General features: G+C 36.0%; 1 protein-coding gene across 5 annotated transcripts in view; it reads right to left on the bottom strand.

Annotated features, from left to right (window-relative positions):
- Positions 1-20,245, bottom strand: part of CDKL5 (cyclin dependent kinase like 5) — a 129,821-nt gene that overhangs the window by 18,158 nt on the left and 91,418 nt on the right. For all 5 annotated transcript variants that reach the window (XM_072934353.1, XM_072934384.1, XM_030281648.4 and 2 more), the window contains exons 9-14: positions 17,720-17,909; positions 14,690-14,770; positions 11,816-11,976; positions 8,525-9,551; positions 5,057-5,162; positions 2,940-3,063 (exon numbers count right to left, since the gene is read on the bottom strand). In XM_072934353.1, the coding sequence (XP_072790454.1) occupies positions 2,940-3,063; positions 5,057-5,162; positions 8,525-9,551; positions 11,816-11,976; positions 14,690-14,770; positions 17,720-17,909 (1,689 nt within the window). The remainder of the gene's footprint in view (positions 1-2,939; positions 3,064-5,056; positions 5,163-8,524; positions 9,552-11,815; positions 11,977-14,689; positions 14,771-17,719; positions 17,910-20,245) is intronic.

Below are 20,245 nucleotides of genomic sequence, written 5' to 3'. Positions count from 1 at the left end.
GCAGAAATGTATGACATATGCTGAGAAGCTACGACAAGCTACTTTTCATAGCATGACTACATTTGTATGGACATAACAGGTCTAAACAAAAATGCTTTCCAGAAGCCCCCAACTATCTTGTAAGCAGTCAATGAAAACACTTCCAGTATGATGTGAGATACACTATTGCATGTTGGAATTAATTCTAAAGAGATATTTAGAACTGTGACAGTGGTAAAGATAGTTCAAGACAATGTTCTGGCACACTGGCAGAATACAATTAAATATCTTGCCTATAACTACTGATTTTGTCCAGCTCAGGACAAAGCTTGTATGAGTAGAAGAGAATAAAACATCTATTCTTGTATCAATAAAAAAAATGAGCAAGTTCAAGGTCATTTACAGGAAACTAAACTCTAGCAAAGAAAAAATTTTCTAGAAGGATACAAAATTTGCCTCTTTTCATATCAAGTTGTCTGAAGTTCAGAAATGATCTAGTAATTTAAGAGTAAAATCTGATGACAAAAGTCAAGTTTATAATATCTTTATTTTAAAAGGCAGGACAGCGGGGACAGAGCGAAAAAATGCACACAAAGACAAGGGAACATCTGTGACAATTCAGTCTAGCAAACATTCACAGAATCTTTGACAGAAGAAAGGCAACACAGAGCAATAGTATGAGAAGCAATATTTTACAGTAGTGGCAAGTGGAATACATGTCACTCATAATTTGAGATGAATTGTCATGTACCAGTTAGGTATGTCATTCAAACATCAAATATTTACTTCATCATAAAATTGATGTAAGCAGAATCACATTCCATTAGAGCTTTCAACATTTTCATAAGCATTTACACAACTTCCATACAAAAAATTAAGTAGAGGAACACAGACTCTTCACTACTCAGGAACAGGATTAAGCTGAATTTTTGGCACAGAACAATTTTGCAACATTAGACCATTGCCAGGACAACTTGAACAGAGTTAGCAGGTAGAGCTGGGCAGGAAAGATTTCAGGAAAATAGGGAGTAGGAAAACAAAAGAGAAAGATAAGCATATGCCAAAATAGCAGTAACTTGGTGCTACAGCTACTGCTATTTCTTCCATTTCATAAGAAGAAATGGTTATTCTTCCGTAGGTTCTTCTCTCAAAGGAGCTGTTCCACTTTGTGAAAATATTTGAGTAATTTGGAGCAAGGACTTAAATCTAACTGTCTCAAAGTTAATGAAGTGCCTTTTTCACAAGGCCATATTCAGCACCTCTGTGGTCCTTTCACTGTTTTAACAGGATGAAACAACTTCAAGAGAATACATCGAGGGAACCAGACAATGTCTTCCAGAATAACCTTTAACTTCTGGTTTAGGGCATTCACCTGTTAGAACTAAGATCTTGGTTCAAGCCTCTGGTTTAAATAACAAAGAACCTGCACTCAAGTTCCTCACATTCTAAAAAATAATGCTGCCTCCAAAATATTTCTTATTTTGAGAGTATCTCTGGTTTTGACTGGCAACTATATCCTGGAGCTGAAGAATCCTCACAATAAAAGGTTAGTGGTTATCAGCCAGTTGCTTTGAAAACTTTTGGTTTTGGTAATTTGGCATTATGAACAAAAAAAAATACTTAATAAAAAAAATTCCCAACCAGCTCTAATAACATATGCTATTTTTCTCAGTACAGAGTTCAAGTAACATTATATGTTTCTTTGCAGTCAAGACATTATATTGCTGAATGATATATAAAGAAAAACAAGATTTCAGTTGTCTTATATGCAAGATAGAAAGATCCAGATACGAAGGACAATGTAAAATGGTAAAAGGGTTCAACAGCAGGAATAAATACCTTCTTTAGCCACACAAGCCACAACATAAGTACCACCGTTTTACATAAATGACCGGTTTCCTCAGCTAACTTCCAGAAAATGGATGTAGGTGGAGCTACTGAAGGACAGGAAGCAGACTCTAGTGAATCAGAGCAGGTGAGAAGGGTTCTGGAGTAAACATCTTCTATTACTGACATAGGTATAAAACCTGAACACAAGCTGAAATACCAGTTGTCCACCACCCACCACCCCCCTTTCTCTTTAAGCACATAATTCTCTGGTTATTTGTGTGAAAACACAGTAAGTCAACAAACCACTAGAACAGTTTTGATAGCATGACTTCATGGCCCTTTCAGAGAATGGTATAAAGCATAGTTGAACCATGCAAATGTATGCAGTCCATCCCTCTCACCAATCCTGTGAAGCTCCATCTGCTTATTTTTATTGAATATGCTTTCTTGTGATTTAACAAAAGATAAGATTATTTTAGAGCCAAACAGCTCTAAGAGAAACAAAGCTATTTCCCTTTAAGTCCTGCAGAGCTATGTATATGCTGTCATTTTATTAGCATAATTAAGGTGCTCTATGTTATATAATGGAGCCATGTGATGCTTTTAATCTTTTAAAATCAATATACACCATTAAGATGTTGTTTAATCCATTTTCCCATAGAATGTATTCATTTCCTTCTGTGTATAAACAAAAAGAGCAGCGGTCCCCATTGTAGGGTGAAAATATTCTTCATTAATATAATACTTTATATATGGAAACATGCATTTTGATATTTTTTCCACTTGTCTAACAATTCATGCTTCTGGAATCCACAAATTTCTATATATACTACACACACAAGCACTTTGTACTATCTTTAACTAAAGACTAATAGCGGGGAAAAAAATTGTGAAGGATTGGACAAAAGTATATAAACTTTAATGCATTCATGTTATGGGTGCAATGCAGGATTCCTTGCTGCTCAAAAGGGGACAGAAAACATGCCATGCTATGCTGGTATAGCTGGAGGAAGCAACTTAGCACATGGACAACTGCAAATCTCGAGAAAAGCGGGAGGCTTTTGTCCCTCCTGTTAAAACCACATTTTTTTCCTGCCATTCTCTACGCATGTGTGCACATTACAACTCACCAGGTGTCAAAGGTGGTTTGTCTCTTGGGGTGGTTTGTCACCGTGCTGCTGTCTGCTGGTAACACCGAGGCTCTGTTGGACACGTTGTTTTCTATGTAGGTACTCTCGGGACGCGGAGATGGAACTGAACAGAGAAACAGCAAGCAGTGTACATGGAGCTGTGCCAAAAACCCCAGCTCCCACCTCTCTGCTCCCTCTCTGCCTCTTACAGTAACAGGAGAGCAAAGACACGGCTGCGTTTCGTGTATGACTGAAAAGAAAGCTGACTTTTGTGATCCTTGCAGGGTAATATTGGTTGTAAAATAAGGCCATCATCAGAATTTGGGTAAATTGTTATTAGATTTGAGAACACTTCTATTTGTAGAGAGCTCTAAGTGTGATATTTAAAAACAGGAAAGAGAATGAGAGGTTGGAATACTGCTACTAAAGACATGAAATACTATAGTTTACACTTTGTCTTAATTTTAGATATTAAAAAAAGTAGTACATATCTTGGATTTTTTTTTATATTTTTGATGCAACTAAGAGATAATGCATTAAAAATTAAAACATGAAAATTAGATATTATGTATTTTTCAAACAGACATACTGTGTTTTTGAAAATACACAACTATATACAGATCTAGAACATAAATGTATTAGAATTAGGAATATCACTAGAAATATCTGCACTGGATTAAAAATTGACAAGACACTAGTTGGAATGTTAATGTGGCACCACATTACACAATCTATCAAAACAGCATCTGTAAGTTTTTGTTCAAGCTGTAGCACAAAAGTATATGCTAATAAATACTGTTCTAATACAAAGGTTAAATTTACATAAATATTTACCTTTTTCACAGTAACTTGCATATACGATTATCACCAGTTTTGTATACATGATTATCGAAGTATTATTTAAAATATATTATCTTCCCAAAGCAGTAATTCAGTCCATCTAAAATATATTTGTTTGACAGATAAAGTTGAAGAGGAAAACCCCTCTTTTTTATAAAAAGGAATTGAATAAATCCCAGACCTGCAGTTTCTTTAGCACATGACTTATGGAAGTCATTCTTCTTTGAAACTTTTGTTTCGCCACATATAAAAAAAGATGGATAATCCATGTAGAATTTTAGGAGCTTTTTAGGGATTAATGAAAGCAATTCAGGATTGAGAATTCCTAAGCATCCTCTGTTGCATTTACAACACAAACACTCAAACACATCGCTCAAAACAGTACAAGCTTTAATTCTGCCCACAGGCTTTAATACTGCAGTGGGACACTTGCAAGGATTGTCAGACTTTAATGTGTCTAAATCAGGTCATCAGCCAACTGATCAACCTGAAGAAGCTCAGAGGGAGATTTGTGACTTTACTTAAGGTTATTAGGTGACTCATAATCGAATTTCAGCTGATTGGGACTTCTTAAGGTTCAGGGGAGCCCCACAAGCCTCCTAACATTTGCAGGACAGTAATTAGCCTCTATCATCTTTTTCAAAACAATTACCCAGGTTTAGCCATGAGGCAGCTGCTCAGAAACCACCATCTTTTGTGTGCCATAACAGAACAGTATCTATCTGTGTGTGTCCATACACAGACCTACTTTATTATTTATTCTGAACTGGAATTATGTAAGTGTGCTCTTGCTTGTAGGAAACTCTGATCTTTAGAGAGTCTTAACAAAAGAAATGCCACAGGTTTCAAGCCATGAAAAGCTAACATTACACTTCCGTGTAACACAATACCTGAAACAGATCAGTAATTGTCTATGTGCTACAAGTGCACAAGTATAAATAAAGTCTTCATAATAATTGAAAATAAAAATTTGAAATATTAATTAACTGCCTACTTGGGTAATATTAATTTTGTTCATTTTGCCCTGATAAATTATATTCTGCTTTACAAGGTACTGCACTGGACGTACTTTCCAATTAAAGTGAGCTATCATTTACAAACAAACAATAGGGTATGAATGCAGTGCTTGCAAACTCACCCTCTGAAAGCTAAGCAACAATTATTTTTCCAAGAAGCCTTTGTAGTTCATGTTAATTCTCTGTATAAATTTCTAGTACTTAATTTATGTTCCATGCTAAAATTCTTGATTAAATTTGAAAGATCCACCATGAAATTACCTCTGTAAAAGCTGCCAACTCTTCTCGGAACAGGGTCATTATACAGAATTCTATTCTCCTTAGTAGATGCTCCATCTTCTGTGTGTGGATCATGATATGCTCCACCCTATGCAAAAGAACAAGAAACTATTTAAAATGAAAGACTGTAAACTGATTTGCAGTTTTTAACCAATATATATAAACAAGAAATCTCCAAATTCACTACACAATTTTCCTTTCTTTCATATTATTAACAACTGCAAATATCAAATCACAGACTATGTAATCAATAATTACTTGGTTTTGCTGCTTGCTTGTTTATTTCCAAAATGACAAAAATGGCATTAATAACATTTTGCCTCTAAGTTGTAATTTTAAAGACATGAATCTGATTCAGGCCCTCAGAATTTCAACCTGAATGAAACACAACTGTAACATCTCTGGAGGCTTGTTAAATTAATTTTTGATGGAATCTGGTCACTCTGCTACTGGCAAACATTAAAAAGCAGATAGGAATGTATCTAATTTGTGATAATTGCAACACCAAAGCACCATCATCTCTTATCTCTTAATATCATTACCTAGAGGTATCAACAATCACAAAATCTACTGTATGCAAAATAATAGAGATTCTCTGAACTAAGAAATCTGTAGACAAAGTTCTTCAGTCAGACAGAATAGCTAAAACCATATCACTACCTCTAATTTATTCTATTTTCCTGAAAACAGTACTGGAAGTATTTCAAGGAAAAGTTTAGGTAAGCCCATAGAAATATCCTTATGCACATAATTAGACACCAAATATGACTTAACCCCACTCTTAAATGAATCAGAAACTACAATTTTTTCCCTCAGTATGGACTGACCATGTGAAAATGAATGCTCCTTCCAAGACCCCATGGGAAACTACTGAAATCCCTGTACTAATCAAAATCTAGACTGTCCAAGAAGGACAAAAGTTAAAAATCAAAGCCACAAAGAAACCTAACCAAAATTAAAAACTGGGATTTCAATTCACCACACAAGTGATTTGCAAAATCTACTTTGCTTTTTGCTGATTAAGATTTGGTCTCACTGTTACAGAGAAAACAAACCTTGAAACCCAGGGCAGAACTGCAGCTAAAACAATGCTTCAAATCCCAGCTGGATTCCTCTAAAATTTACCAGAGGTCTTAGATACCTCTTACTTACAGCAGTTAAATTTCAAACATGAGACAGTAATAGTGACTTGTATTTGATTTTCTTCTGCTTAACCTTTTTGTGGCTTTTTTTACATTTAATTTAAATGTAAAAAAAATAAAAAAAAACCCTCAAAACAAAACTGTCGTGTTGAGACTTGAAAAGTCCTAAAGCTAAGAATGGATGACAGTTTTTTCTTGACTTTTAAAAAAATAAGATCAAAAGCTTGGCAAACAAAGAATGTTTTTCTTTAAAAAGACTTGGTAGAGCAAAAAAGAAAATCAATGAAAAACTAGAAACATGGAAGTGAGGAAACCACTAAATATGAGCAAAAAAAAAAAACAAAAACCAGGAGAACTGATCAGAAAAAAATAAGTATGAAAACAGTAAAGAATCTATGAGAACACATATTATTAATGAGTTTTTTACTTCACTAATCCTTAAGGGAGTGAAATTTTCTGACTCCTAATGCATAATGTAGGAAAGAAGGAAAAATGAGGATAGGAAGGAGTCAAAGAATGATTTCTTTGTGAAAATGCCTTTATGAGGCATAAGAAGATTGACAATTTGATTTTCATTTGTTACTGAAAGCAGTATAAACAAATAAAAACCAGCTCTGTGAATTCACAGACTTAGGATCCATTTCAGAAAATTAATTTTCCTTTCACACTTCTAAAGGCTGAAATACAGATTTAAAAACACTAAGAGAAGGCTGAAGTTTTAAAAATACTGACCATAAGAGATAAAGGCAAGTACTTTATCTTGAATGAACACTTTCCAAAGCAAATGAAAATGAACAAAAACATAAGCATTAAATACACATCGATTTTCCTAATTAAAATAAAAATCTGTCAACCCATTTTCAATGACAAATAATGATCTAATAAAAACAACTGGCCTCTAAATAGTATGAAATAAAATTAAAATTACTTCAAATTACTATTTGCTGCATAATGCAGAAAATGAAGTGAAAAATACAAGGTAGTGTAATCTTTTATTATCAAAAACTGAAACACTGATCTTACTGCCCTTCCAAATAATATCCTGAAGAATAGATAACACTTCATTTGACTGAAATGAGAGAGACAAAAATAAGTACCCAGGAAAAAACTGTTTTTGAAATGGAGCTGCTGTAATCCCTTCTAGGTAGCTTTTTAAAAATTATTATTCCATTGCACTTCTATTTTGATATTTTCTCATGTTTGAATACACATAATCTTAAATGGAGGAGATGTGCAATGAATAAAGAAAACATATTATGTGGTTTTTCCTCTAATGGATTGAGGAGACAACCACTACAAGAAACTCTTCTTTTTATGGTACTCATATAACCCTATTAGGTCAGCTACACATATTTCTTAGATGAACTACTAAGTAGGCAGAGTATTTTAGTTTCTCATAGTAAACCATAATCTTTGGACCTTAAATATTATTTGCAGCTCTTTGACTTTCTTCAATTTGTCAACAAATCTGAACTAATGTTCTCTCCTTAGAAGTCAGTTTATCACAGGTGTAGGCATAGAGAAACAAACATTTATTTTTGTATTTGTCTCTGCACCATTTTGTGAATAATTTAAAGCTTTGAGGACAAATACAGTCAGTCATCTTTGCATATCTGATGTGTAAAACATGAGATCATTCAGAAGTGTTGTGTAACAAATGTAAATCAACACCAGAGGCAGCCTGTCCTCTACTCTTTAATTAATGCTCATAGAAAACCACAACCAGGTATCCACTAACAGTAACCACTGTGAGGAGTCAATTTACCAGTGCTACTACAACATGAAATTTCTAGATTACACCAGTTACTTATCACACCAATGTAAAGAAATGTTGCAAACTTTGATATTTGTCTAGTAAATTAAGGTATTTCAGCAATAATGTCCTGTTATACCTGAATGAAACACTGGCTTCAAAAGTTAACATTAGCATTCATAACAGAAATACATATAGGAAAAGCTAAATAAAAACACAAATGAGAAAGATAATTAAACAAAATGATACAGAAAAAAATGACATCAAACCATATAACCAAGGACTAAAAACAACTAATGAAATTTTAACTTCAGAGGAAAGTTTTCACATTTCAGTTCTTTAAGATAATGGTATTCATAGTCCATTTTTTAAAAGTACTTTGAGATATTCAGCCCTTCTGAAAAAAAGCCCCCAACAACATCCCCATACCTTACAAGACAAATAAATGAATAACTGCAAAAAACCAAACAGAAGACAGAAAGCAGGCCACTGTCCCCCCACGAGTTAAAAGGAGAAAGGTAAACCTTCAAATAAGAGGCAATATTTTGGACTAACCCTATTAGAATCTTCTGTACAGTCTTCTCGTGATGAGCCAACAGACCTTGTGAGTGACTTATGCTGCACCTGTGGAGATAACAGTTGCAGGCTGTTTGCTCTGGCTGCCATCCCTTGCCCTACGCTTAAGCCACCCTCTGAGCCCTTTGACCTCACTCTGTCCCGGCTCACATACATCGAGTGTCTATGAGGGCGCTGCTGTGAAGAAAAAGGACTGGTATAACCTAGACCATAGGAAAAAGATTCATGTGGAGCAGATAGAGAGTGGGAATGGCTTCCATCCACGTGATCTGGCAGTTTTAACTCCTCCATTGTTTTGGAGTGCCTTGTTGGCGGTCTTCGGGTGTCCAGGGTACCCTCGCTGCGGTTATTCCTCGCCGATGGACTGAGCATAGTTCTGTTATCACCGTGCCGGGGAGCACTCGGACTGGTGGGAGAGTTCAAGTCCATACAGCTGGATGGAAAGTACCTACTGGTGTTTGGTTCTGCAGCTTGGGCCCTGGCCTCAGAAAGGTTGCCCACGGATTTTGAGTCTGTCAGAACTCCATGGCTCTTGGACTTTGTCCGATAGGAGGGACTCTTAGAAGACTGTGGGATGGTATCGATGTAGCTGTGGCGGCTGTGCTTGTCGCCAGGCTGCAGCGTCCCAGTTTTGCTTTGAGAAGTTTCCATAAAGGAGTGCCGGTTCTGCTGAGATCTGGTGTTAGACTTCATGTACTTTGTGCCTGAACCATCAGAACTTTTGGTGTCCACATTAAAATCAAACTCTGTTTTTCCCTTTGGTTCCTTTGGGCTGAGAAGATGTGGCATGTTATTATTGGCTATATCCTTGTTGCCAGATCCAGGAGTGTTGCTTGGTTTTTTTGCGTGCATTGGGCTAGGTGCAGGTCCAGGAAGGTTTCCATTTAAAAAGCTTTCATTTGCTGGAAGCCCCTCTTCTCTGGGCCCGCCAGCCCCTAGTGTCTGCAGATCCTTGCTGTTTGATCTGTGGTGTGACTGCAAAGCAGAACTTTTGCTGGCTTGATTTCTATATTAAAATGCATAAAGAAGCATTAATATACCAGATTACTTATTAATGTATTAATAACTTTTAAAAAGTACATCCATTTCAGTTGCCATTTAAAACCAAAAATTTAACTGCAGAAAGATCAAATATTGCCAACTAAGGCACCAGGAGTTTCACTAAAATAACAGATTTGCAAGTGCTCTTACATTGTTGTTTCTGGTTGCAATCTGATGGCAAACTCTGCTTTGGTTAATGATTTTGCTGACAAAAACACTGAAGATATCAAATCTAATAATAGAAATTCCAACATATATTTGCACATTTGTGCATAATGTGTGTACGATGTGAGTACATCATTAAGTGAAGCATTACATTATAAAAATTAGCTACATATCAATCGAAAAATCTTAACTACACCTGGCATATCAAAGGATGGTAGAACAATCAAATACGTCAGCACTGTCAAAAAGCCCTGATACAATCAATGCTCCAGGCTATCTTGTGTATTCCTGGTTTGGAGGAGGAGGGGAGAGGAAAGGAGGGGAAAAGAAGTTATTGTTCAGATGGAGTGAGCCTGAGCAAGCCCTGTAACACCAAACCTAAAACCAAGTCTACCACAGGAAGACAGCTTTTGTGGAACTTGGCACTATCCCAGTTTTTGTTACATAAACTCATTCCAAAGCTGCACCTGAAAGGCTCTGCAACCAGACTGACTTGGTGCAGAGCTACTTGGTTGTGTCCTTAACCTCTACTCTACTTCCCAGCTCTTCTGGTTCTGGGACGACAGGACTGAGATATGAGTTGGTTCTGCAAACCCTGAGCCTGATTTTTTTTGAGCTGGATTTATTATCTCAGGTTTTCTGGCATTAAACCAGTTTGGCTTCTGGATTTAGTCACTGCAATAGCCAAGACTGAACAGTGCTGGAGCTGTGCTTGTTTGCCTTCATGCGCCTTAGCAGGCTATGAGCAATCAACTTATTTCTGTAACAAATCTATGATGTAACTCAGATATATTACTGAGGGTTGAAGTGAGAGCTCAGTGTACCTTTGCTGATCTTTTTGTTAATTATAATTGGATAATCCTAGCTGTTTTTATACCTAGGATTTTTGTACTAACCACTTTCAGTGATCTTGTAATCTATTCCATTACAGTTTCTAAAATGTTAGCAATTTTAATGCCAGTTTAAAATATTTTTCAGTTAACATAAAGTATATTTTCTAAAACTTTAGAGATAGAGGAACCTAATATTTTCACTAGGCAGGCCTTTTGAACAAGTTTCCAGTGGAAGTATATCTTTCTTGCTGATGCCATATGTCTAATGGTAAAATTTCTACACTAAGCATCTGTAAAGGCAGCTAAAACTTCTTTAGTCTATCATTGAAAAAACATAGATTGTAAATGTCATCATCCCAAGTCTTAAAATAGAGGAGCAGCTTTTTGAATCTCACAGGATAAGCTAAAGAAAAATATAGCCAGGATTAAAAGCCTACATACAGAATACTGAAATATTCTACATACTTCGGAGGGCAACCTTTATGAATGCATTTATCAGAGCAATAACAAGAAACTTTTTGTACTGAAGTATTGCATCCAGCAGTAAACCTGGTTCACTGAGGTATGAAAATTAAGTGGCTTCTCTCAAGCTATGTGGGTCCAGCAAGGACTGAGCAAACATACCCTGCTATGAGTCTGAGGTCAAATAGACTAGACACGATCCACAACTGCAACTGCAGACAGAATTCTGTTCATCTCCAATTTGGAATGTGATCAATGTGCACAATTTCCAGGACATTTAGCTGCTACAAATCTGTGTGAACTTTAAGCTTTTAAATATTAAAATCTTGGCCAGATTTGTACATATAAAGCAATGGTAGCATTCCAAAGAAAAGAGCATTCCTTTGGAATCTTGGGCATCTTCCAAGCCACAAAATTCCTATTGTTCAAGAAAAAGGCTAACATTTTTTTAAGGTGGATCACCCAATTATTTTTCTTTGCCACACTCAGAAATGGCTTCAACATTTTCTTTTCTTTTCTTTTTTTTTTTTTTTTTTAAGATGAATGCAGCTTGATGCAGAAAGTTAGCAAAAATTTCAGCTTGTTTGGCTGTAAATATTATGTCTGCTTCCTTTTTCAGTGAGGCAACACAGAACAGCATACATGTCTCAGTGTGCCTAAGCTGTCAAACAACCACTTTCAGTGTAGGTGATGCTGCATGCGAGCAAGACAATAACTCCCTCACTGGCAGAGCAAATGTCAGTGGCAACAGTGACAAGACTACATTTACCTGTTAGATAAAGTGTTGCTGTCTGCATGGTAGGGCTTTCTCTTCGCTGACCGTGAAGGTGAACTTCCACTGCGATCCAAGAGTCTTTGGGTTTGAAATGAAGGGTGGTTCAAACATTGTTCTGTCAAATATCTATCTGCTGGATCTAACTTCAGTAAGTTCTTTGAAAAACAAATCCCAAAGTCTAAATGTTAGTATCTGTATTTACATTAGCAAAAAAAACCCAAAAAACAAAAATAGAAAAAAGCACACACAAAATAAATAAAAAAAAAAACCAAAACCCAAACCAAAACAAATCTAAAACCACCCACAACAAAATAAAGAACATTATTGGGAATTTTTTTAATCTCCAGCATTTCTGGGATTAGATGCCACTGCTAGAATAATTTCACGATGCATTAAACTACATATGCTACAAAATAAACATATATATGTGTTATATGTATATAATTTTTTGTATACATATATGATAGTATGTTTAAAATACCAAGATATCTAAAACTTTATAATATGTTTTATATATATATATATATTCTATATTTTAAATATATGTATTTTAAATGTATTTTTCACGATAAACCTCACAACACTGTTTTGAATCAAAAATATTAAATTTACCAGTAATAAAATGCTGCAATGAAACAGGCTTTACAATCAAACAAAACAACTATATGGAAACATTCTTACACAAAAACAAACATTATTTTAAAGTTTAGTATTTATCAGTATTAGTATTAGAGTGAAGGACAGGATACAAAGATGGACTATAAAAGCAGTGTATCAGCAAAAAGGTTAGGTCATTCTTCAGAAGGCTGAAGTCCAGCTAAGGCAAGTGAAGAAAACAAAGGGCAAAAAGAAATGGTTCTACAAGTATTCTCTTCAACAAACAGCTCAGAGGAAATGCATGTCTGGTGCTGAATGACAGAGACAACTGAATGGCAGATGATATAAAGAAGTCTTAATGTCTTTTTTTCCCAAGGTATAACATGAAAAACCAGTTCCCACCTCACTAATGCTTGCAAATAAGCATAACTTGTGAGGGGGAGCAGAGGACTGAAGCAACAACAAAGCAACAAGGTCAAATTGGTGCCTCATCATTAATCTAGTCCAGAAATGCTCTCTAAATAGATGTATATTAATATAACTCCCTACTTCAGCTGGCATAAATTGCAGTGTGGGCTATTCAGTAATCTAGTAATCTGAGCTGAGGTCCCTAGGAATGCAGATAATGAGGAGCACAACAAGTGTGGACATGTGTCAGACTGTCCATTGTCTGCAGAAGAGACAGACACACAACAAAGTATGTGCAGCATTTGCAACATGTAACTTAACCACAAGTCCCTTCTGTTCTCTCCTTGTAGGCGTCTGCACATTGCTTAACATGGTTCCAATCTTGAATTAAGAAATGCAGATCAAACACAAAATACCCCCTCTACAGAATTCCTGACCTTTCTCACCTTGTAGGCAGAAATATCAACAGAAAAGATGAAAAGAATGAAATTATTTAGAAACCTGTGCTTCCCTAAACTCAAGTGCTTAATTTCAAAACTTTCCAACTTTTAAATCATATCAAAAGAACCAAAAGGACACTGAGATATAACAGAAAATCTAGGATAAAATTAAAATAAACCATCCCCCAGTACATGGAACAATGGTTTTAAGACTGATCTTGAAATTTCCGTTCTGCAATATATTGCTATAGATCTTGAGCTACAGCTAACTATGAAAAAAGTTTCTGTGATTTAAAAAATAGAGGAGGAAGTATAATACCAAAACAAGTAATTATATGCATTGGAGTATATCATATTGCAGACTCCTTGAAATCAAGATAAAAGCCATGCTGACTCTCTTCATAAGGCAAGGAGATCAAAGGGATTTGAACAGGCTGTGTTGAAGAAGAGTAGGGCAAATTTGGTGATTTCTGCTGGCTACAGCAATACTATTAAAAGCAAGTAAACACCCAAGTATCTCTCAAAACATCTTTTTTTCCAAGACAACTGGTGCAGAGGGGTTTGGAATCACACAATTCATTCAGAGTTGATTAGCCATATCCATGCTTCATGTGTGTCCCATATTGCCTTTAATGCTTAGATGGTTCTGTGATTATAAACCTAATTTTGGATACTATGACTTCTTTCTTCAGCTCACTGGTGATGAAATGATAGGAGAGTTATACTGCAGCTTACCATGGCAGTATTTTTATAGTACAGTACTAAGGACAACAGTAGGTGTTCCATACCCAGGAACACAGCACAGATGCAAAGCACCATGTTTTTGTGGGGAATGAGCTTCTCCTGATTCCCAAAAGAAGAACTCTCAGGACTGTAACCTAGTTTGGCCATGTGTAACTAGCTGACTTGTTCCAAAACAGGACTAAAAGTAAACTAACATATACCCTGTGTACAGGTGATAGCAAGCAGATTAAGAATTTGGATAAAAACCCAGGACTCCTGTGTGTCAGCTTTGTTTCTGACAACTGTCCACATCCTCACGCTTACCCAACAACAAATGAAAAACAACTCAGGTTAGCCCAATACTCTAAGGATGTATCTAAATATGATCACACTCCAGCACTGACATGGATGTCAGTGTGAATGCACAACCCTGCAAAGGATGGTGATGATGCTTTGTCTGGGCTACACATTCTTTATCAAATCAGTTAAAATTGAACAGACTCTCCTGGCATTTGCAAGGGATATTTTCCTGATTCCTAGGAAATATCAGGCATTACTACAAACAATGGTGGAATTAAAATATCTCAAAAGGGAGCTCCCAAAGTCCTTCTAAGATGTGTTATATTTAAAAGAAAAGGTAAAAAGTCACTTATATATTTTCCTACATATTACAGACAGAGAATAAAAGACATTTTCCTACCTTCATAAGATCAAGCAATACACCACTTAAAATTCCCAAATATCTTCTCTCTAAAGACTGTGGATGATTGACTGCTGGAAACTGTAAAAAATACACTGTAAATATACTGATCATGTAAACAAAGTAATACATGAATATAATGTTTCAAAAAATAGAAACTAGTGAATTAAAACATGTAATTAATGGGAATCCTAAGCACTGAAAAATTTAGTGGTTTATGAAAACTATAAAATATTACAGTGAAACAAATAACTCTTGATGTATGGTAAGGATTAGTCAACTGAAGAAAGTATTCTTGACTATTAGGGCAGCCAAGAAAATACACTCAAGTGAGAAATAATAAACTTTTCTGGTTTTTTTTTTGGTGGCAATATGATTTTCAGGAGGTTTAAAATAAGATTCAGAACTAACATAAGTAACATATTTATTGAAAAAAATGATAAAAATAGCTCAGAGAGAATTTGAGAGTGCAAATACAGTACTAAGTAAATACCTAACATTAACTAACAATTCCCAAGTGTTTTTAGTGAAAAAAGGCAAAAGCTCAAAGATTTGAGTTTCAGGGTTACTGCTGTGGTCACACCCTGAGAAGCAGTGCACACTGCTGGAGGCATCCATTAGTTGTACTAGCATTACTTTTCATAAATTACACTCTGTGAACTTTGAAGAAAAATGAAAGAGCATTAGTTTGAATGCTTTTATTCCTAAATAGTCTCTGTATTTTTCTTCTGACGTTGCTTTATTTTGAAGTGGTTTACTAATAATTGAGAATTTTTTGAAGTCTGAGTATGCTACAGTGATCTTAAACAGTAACTTAGGTAAAACAAGGCTTCCACGCTTCCTCCAATTTTAACACAAACCAAATTGTAAAATGTTCGTGTCTTCCTGTGGAGTGACAATCATAAAGAAGCTTTTATATCTAAAATGATCAGGGTAACAGGGAAATGTGCTGAAGTCATGCAAAGCACCAGCAGCTTGTCACTGTGATTGTTCAGATTCTTCATGTAACTTATTGGTAGAACAAACATTTATATCCCTACATTGCCACTCACACTTTTCTGTAAAGTCATGAGCCTGTTGGTAATTTCTGATCCCATATTATTTTACTTCCTTATGTCTTCAACATACCCTGGATGTTTTCCTCCTCAAAGGAATTGAAGAGAAATCACTAAATATTCCCTAAACATCAGGAGTGAGGAAAATTGTGTTATATACATATATATGGAGAATATGAGTAGAAAGACAAGTTTGCAAATGCGCATTTGGGTCCATGCTGGAGTGTTTGAAGAGAATTTTTTAAATCCTGTTTTACAATATGATAGTATTCACTTAGGGTAATGTAGAAATTCACAAAGTCTAAGCATATGGACAAAAAATTTCACAACATGGGCTAGTTTCTATATTGAGAATATCCAGCACTAAATCCAGTGTGTAAGTAATAACTGGCTTGATCACAGCATACCCACTATCTGCTCTGCAACAGAAAATCTTTCACTATTAAGCACTATGCTACATTCAGAAAAAATGTACTTTTAAGGCTGTCTTATAGCACAGGACAATTTTTCCCACTAATTAACTAATGAATATCATATTTCAAACAAATAATTTTTGTAGTATTTTTGATGTTTAAGCCAGAGTTTATTATTCAGACTTTACTTCAATTCTAAAAAATACTCTCTATGAGGAGCCATATAGCCCTGTCCACATCAGCAGTATCCTGACTTTACAGATGAGACAAAGCAGGCAGGAACATGTCTGAAGCCAAGCACTAAACCACTGATCCGGGATGAGAACAGAGACTCCTAACTCTGAACCTCGTGCTAATCACATTAGGTCTGTGCTGTCTTCTTGAATTACTGTATTTTAAAGCTACAAAACAAAGATACTTCATCTTAAGACATCACAGAGCATTTACCAACAAGATTATACTGCACAAGAAATGCTGTAAAATTATGTTGAAGAGGTAGTAATTTATTTTGCTTACAATTTTTAAAGAATTGCTTTCCTGATAAGAGGTTATAAATTTATCATACAGAAACACCATCCAGCCCACTGTTCTAAACAGGGTGGAATACAAATAGGACCTTGCAAGAATTGCTTGTCTAATAATTTATTTAAACCCTCCACTCTTGAAGGGTCGACAAACTTCAACAAAAACTCTTCAGAATTAGTTATTTTTATACCTAAAATAAATACCCTAACACCTTAAGCCAACTCTTTTCTTATCACTGTTACTAAACCAAATTTATGGCGACCTTGAACGTGCTTTAACAGAACTAGGTCCCCATCCTTCTCTTTCACATTCTCACATTTTCTCTTTCTCGGAGTAAAACTCAAATCTTGAATCTTTAGCACAGACCAGGTCTCCTAAAACCTTCATACGTCTCTTTATATGATTTACACTAATGATTTCAGAATATTTTCAAGATCATAAACTCACCTTTCCAAGCAACATTTATCAATAAAGAAAGGATAACCAAAACTGAATTACAAGGAAATATGAATACAATCACTGACCAGGTACTGTTAAAAGTAACAGAGCTATTACTTATTGATTCTGGTATTTTGTCATATTGCATATGCCAGTTTGCATAGATCTTCATACTAGTGAGTCTCTGTCATTATATTATATTGGCAAACCCTTGAAAAGAACAATGCTGTCAGCAAGAAGAGTTTTTTTACTCAAGCGACTTACAAAAACTCCCCAGGAATATAAGTCAGAAGGCAGAAAGCTCTTCTGCCATGACAGTAGCATCTATAGCTCAGATTTTCCCAACCAACTAGCTTGAAGACAGCAGACCTGAATTTTCCACAACTTGACCTTACAGAGCTTTGCCACTAAACTTTCCAGTGCAAATTGGTGTAATCAGAATTTTACTTTGACTTATGAATGCCTTGTAATCTCTATATCCTACACTTACACAGATACGTAGGCAGCAGATAACGCACAATGTAAATGGAAAGAGCTTTTGCAGTGCTTTACACAAGTAAATAAGAAAAATAAGAAAAAAGACCAAAGCTTTCTCCTACCCGCAAGCCATGGAAGCGTGGGTTGCTGTAGAAGAGCTTCATCTGCTCGGCTGGCAGTGGGCCCAGCACCTTCTGAATGGTGAAGAGCTGGTCAATCTCACTCTCGCCAGGGAACAGGGGCTGCCCATCGCTCAGCTCCCCCAGGATACAGCCTACGGACCACATATCCACAGCCTTGCCATAAGGGGCTCTGCAAAGCGAAAATAAAATGTTTGTCACTCACTGCCACTGCCTTCTTACTGACCTGCTTCAATTTATTGGCCATATTTCCCATGGCACGCTTCCTCACAACACAGAAAAATAAACTTTGTTATTAAGCAAACTACCTCAAAAACCAAGCCCTCTGTTTCGGCCCTAGATTTCTTGATGCATCTATCACTGCTTGAGAAGGCAAGAGATGTGTCCCCAGGGATCTTGTTCTTTTTGAAAAATCTTACATACAAGAATAATCTTTTTGACTGCAAAGCATTCTCCACTCACAGTTAAACTACCATTAACTTTTCTTCTCTCTAGAGCTCATGCCTGCACTCTGTTCCTGCATTACATTTCTTGTTTGTGCTTAACAAGTGGATGGGCATACTGGGTCTGGCCACTGGGAGAACTGAAATTCTAAGAAATCGTTATTTCAGCATTTATACACAAAAGTTTTAATTAGCGAGAAAACAGAGTTCTCCTCAAAACTATTTGATAGAAAAAACAAGTGATGAAGCAATGAAAGCATCATAAAGTAATTCCTGTTTGGGAGCAAAGCCACAGGTTGGGGGTTGGGGAGAGCTCTTTTCTATACACCCAAATTCTTGCTTGTTGAGTTTGTGAAAAAACTTGTAAACACCCATATTATTCTAATAATGTCTTTCTGATGTTTAGATTTTGAACAGAATGACTGGAGAATGCTTTTCATGTCAAAAAAAAAAAAAAGCATATAAAATAATAAAGACTAGAAGAAAGTTTGAACTGAAAACATATTTCACTGAGTCTCTTCTTTTTTGAACTTGTAATCCAGTAACTCAAACTCTATTTCAAGAAATTTAATTTACAGCTGGATTGCCTTTCTCTGAAATAAGACAGCACCAAGAGTTGCAGGTGACAAATCCTATCCCAAATCTGTCTCCTTCATTCCTTCCTTATATTGCTGATTAATCATGTTTAGAGAAAGAACATTCTCAAACTAAAAAAAAAAAATCATTTGACTCTTCCCCATTGCTTACTCATGATTATTTACTTCACTTGTGGGGAAGACACTCGGCCAGAGGAACAGTAAACTCTTATGGTGATTTGGCTAGGTGAAGGTGAGAAAGCATTTCTAGCTGGACAACAGCCCAACTGAAACTAGTGCGGGACTCTATTGCAGCTGGGAAAGCTGAAGTAGAGCACCAAAACTTCAAGAACCACTTGCCTTAGAGAATGTGCCATGAGACACTGTAGTCCTCTCACAACAGCCATCCCAAAATCAAAAGTTTGCCCCACTGGAAGAGACTGCTGACAAAGAACCACCAGAGGCAAAGCAGACCATGTCACAATTCCTCAAGTACCACTACTACTCAGTGGGGTTCATAATTTTCTTGCTAATCCTGCACAGTGGCTGCCTGTGAATTTGTTGAGACTCAGTGTTTGACCTTTCTAGGGTGCTGCTAGTCCAACCCACCCATTAGGTGAGAATGACTTAAAGTAAGGTCTAATTTTTTTTCTCAGTGCACAAGGCAACACAGGCAAGAATGGACTCCAAAGCCAAGGATCTGCAAGCAAAACAGTGAGAGTATAGGTAAAAATCCTCCACTTTTATTATGACAAAAATCCAAATACATTTTCGTTTGCAACTCCTTTAATACAGAGTTTTCTCCACTAAAATGTGAAATAGGGAAAAGGTTGCTGTAGCCTGGGGTACTGTAGAACAAGCTAGGGTTACAACTGAGGGTTGGGCTAAAACTCCTTTGAGGCATGGACCATTACCTTTCCTTGCTCTCAAGAATAAAGGAAGCTGAACTACAGTTAAGAACTTTTCACTATTTAGTCTGTAGGCGAACAGAAACAAATCAGAAAACAGCTATTTTGTAAGGCAGCACAAACTGCAACATTGTAGTTTGAAAAGGCAAACTCGAGACTTCTTTTCTGCTGATTGTCAGGATCAGTCTGGTCAGATCACAGCAGACAAAAAAATGCAAGAGTGACATGGCTGGACAAATGAAAATAACTCCTATAATACAGACAGACCAAACCTCAGAATCACTACAGCCTATGCCTGCACGTATTAGATTCTCCAAAATACGTTTTCATCTAGTAATTTAGCATGCTTTAAAATCCACTAGCTTTTAGCAATATTTTGCCATCAAAGGGTACAGAGTACTCCACTAACAGCAGTTACCTGAGGCTCTCAAAAATGAGTAGATTTTAGATGTTCTGTGAATAATTACGGAGCAATTTCTTTCGTCTCCTGAAATTTAAGTCTTGAATGTTATCACTAAACGAAAACCTCTCTGGGACACATTTTCAAAATTGAAAAAGTAAAACTGTATTTGTTAAATTGAA

Source organism: Taeniopygia guttata, chromosome 1 (genome assembly GCF_048771995.1).
Source record: "Taeniopygia guttata chromosome 1, bTaeGut7.mat, whole genome shotgun sequence".
Classification (NCBI taxonomy): Eukaryota; Metazoa; Chordata; class Aves; order Passeriformes; family Estrildidae; genus Taeniopygia; species Taeniopygia guttata.
Note: the sequence above shows the minus strand (reverse complement) of the source record. Positions and strands in the feature narration are given on the sequence as shown.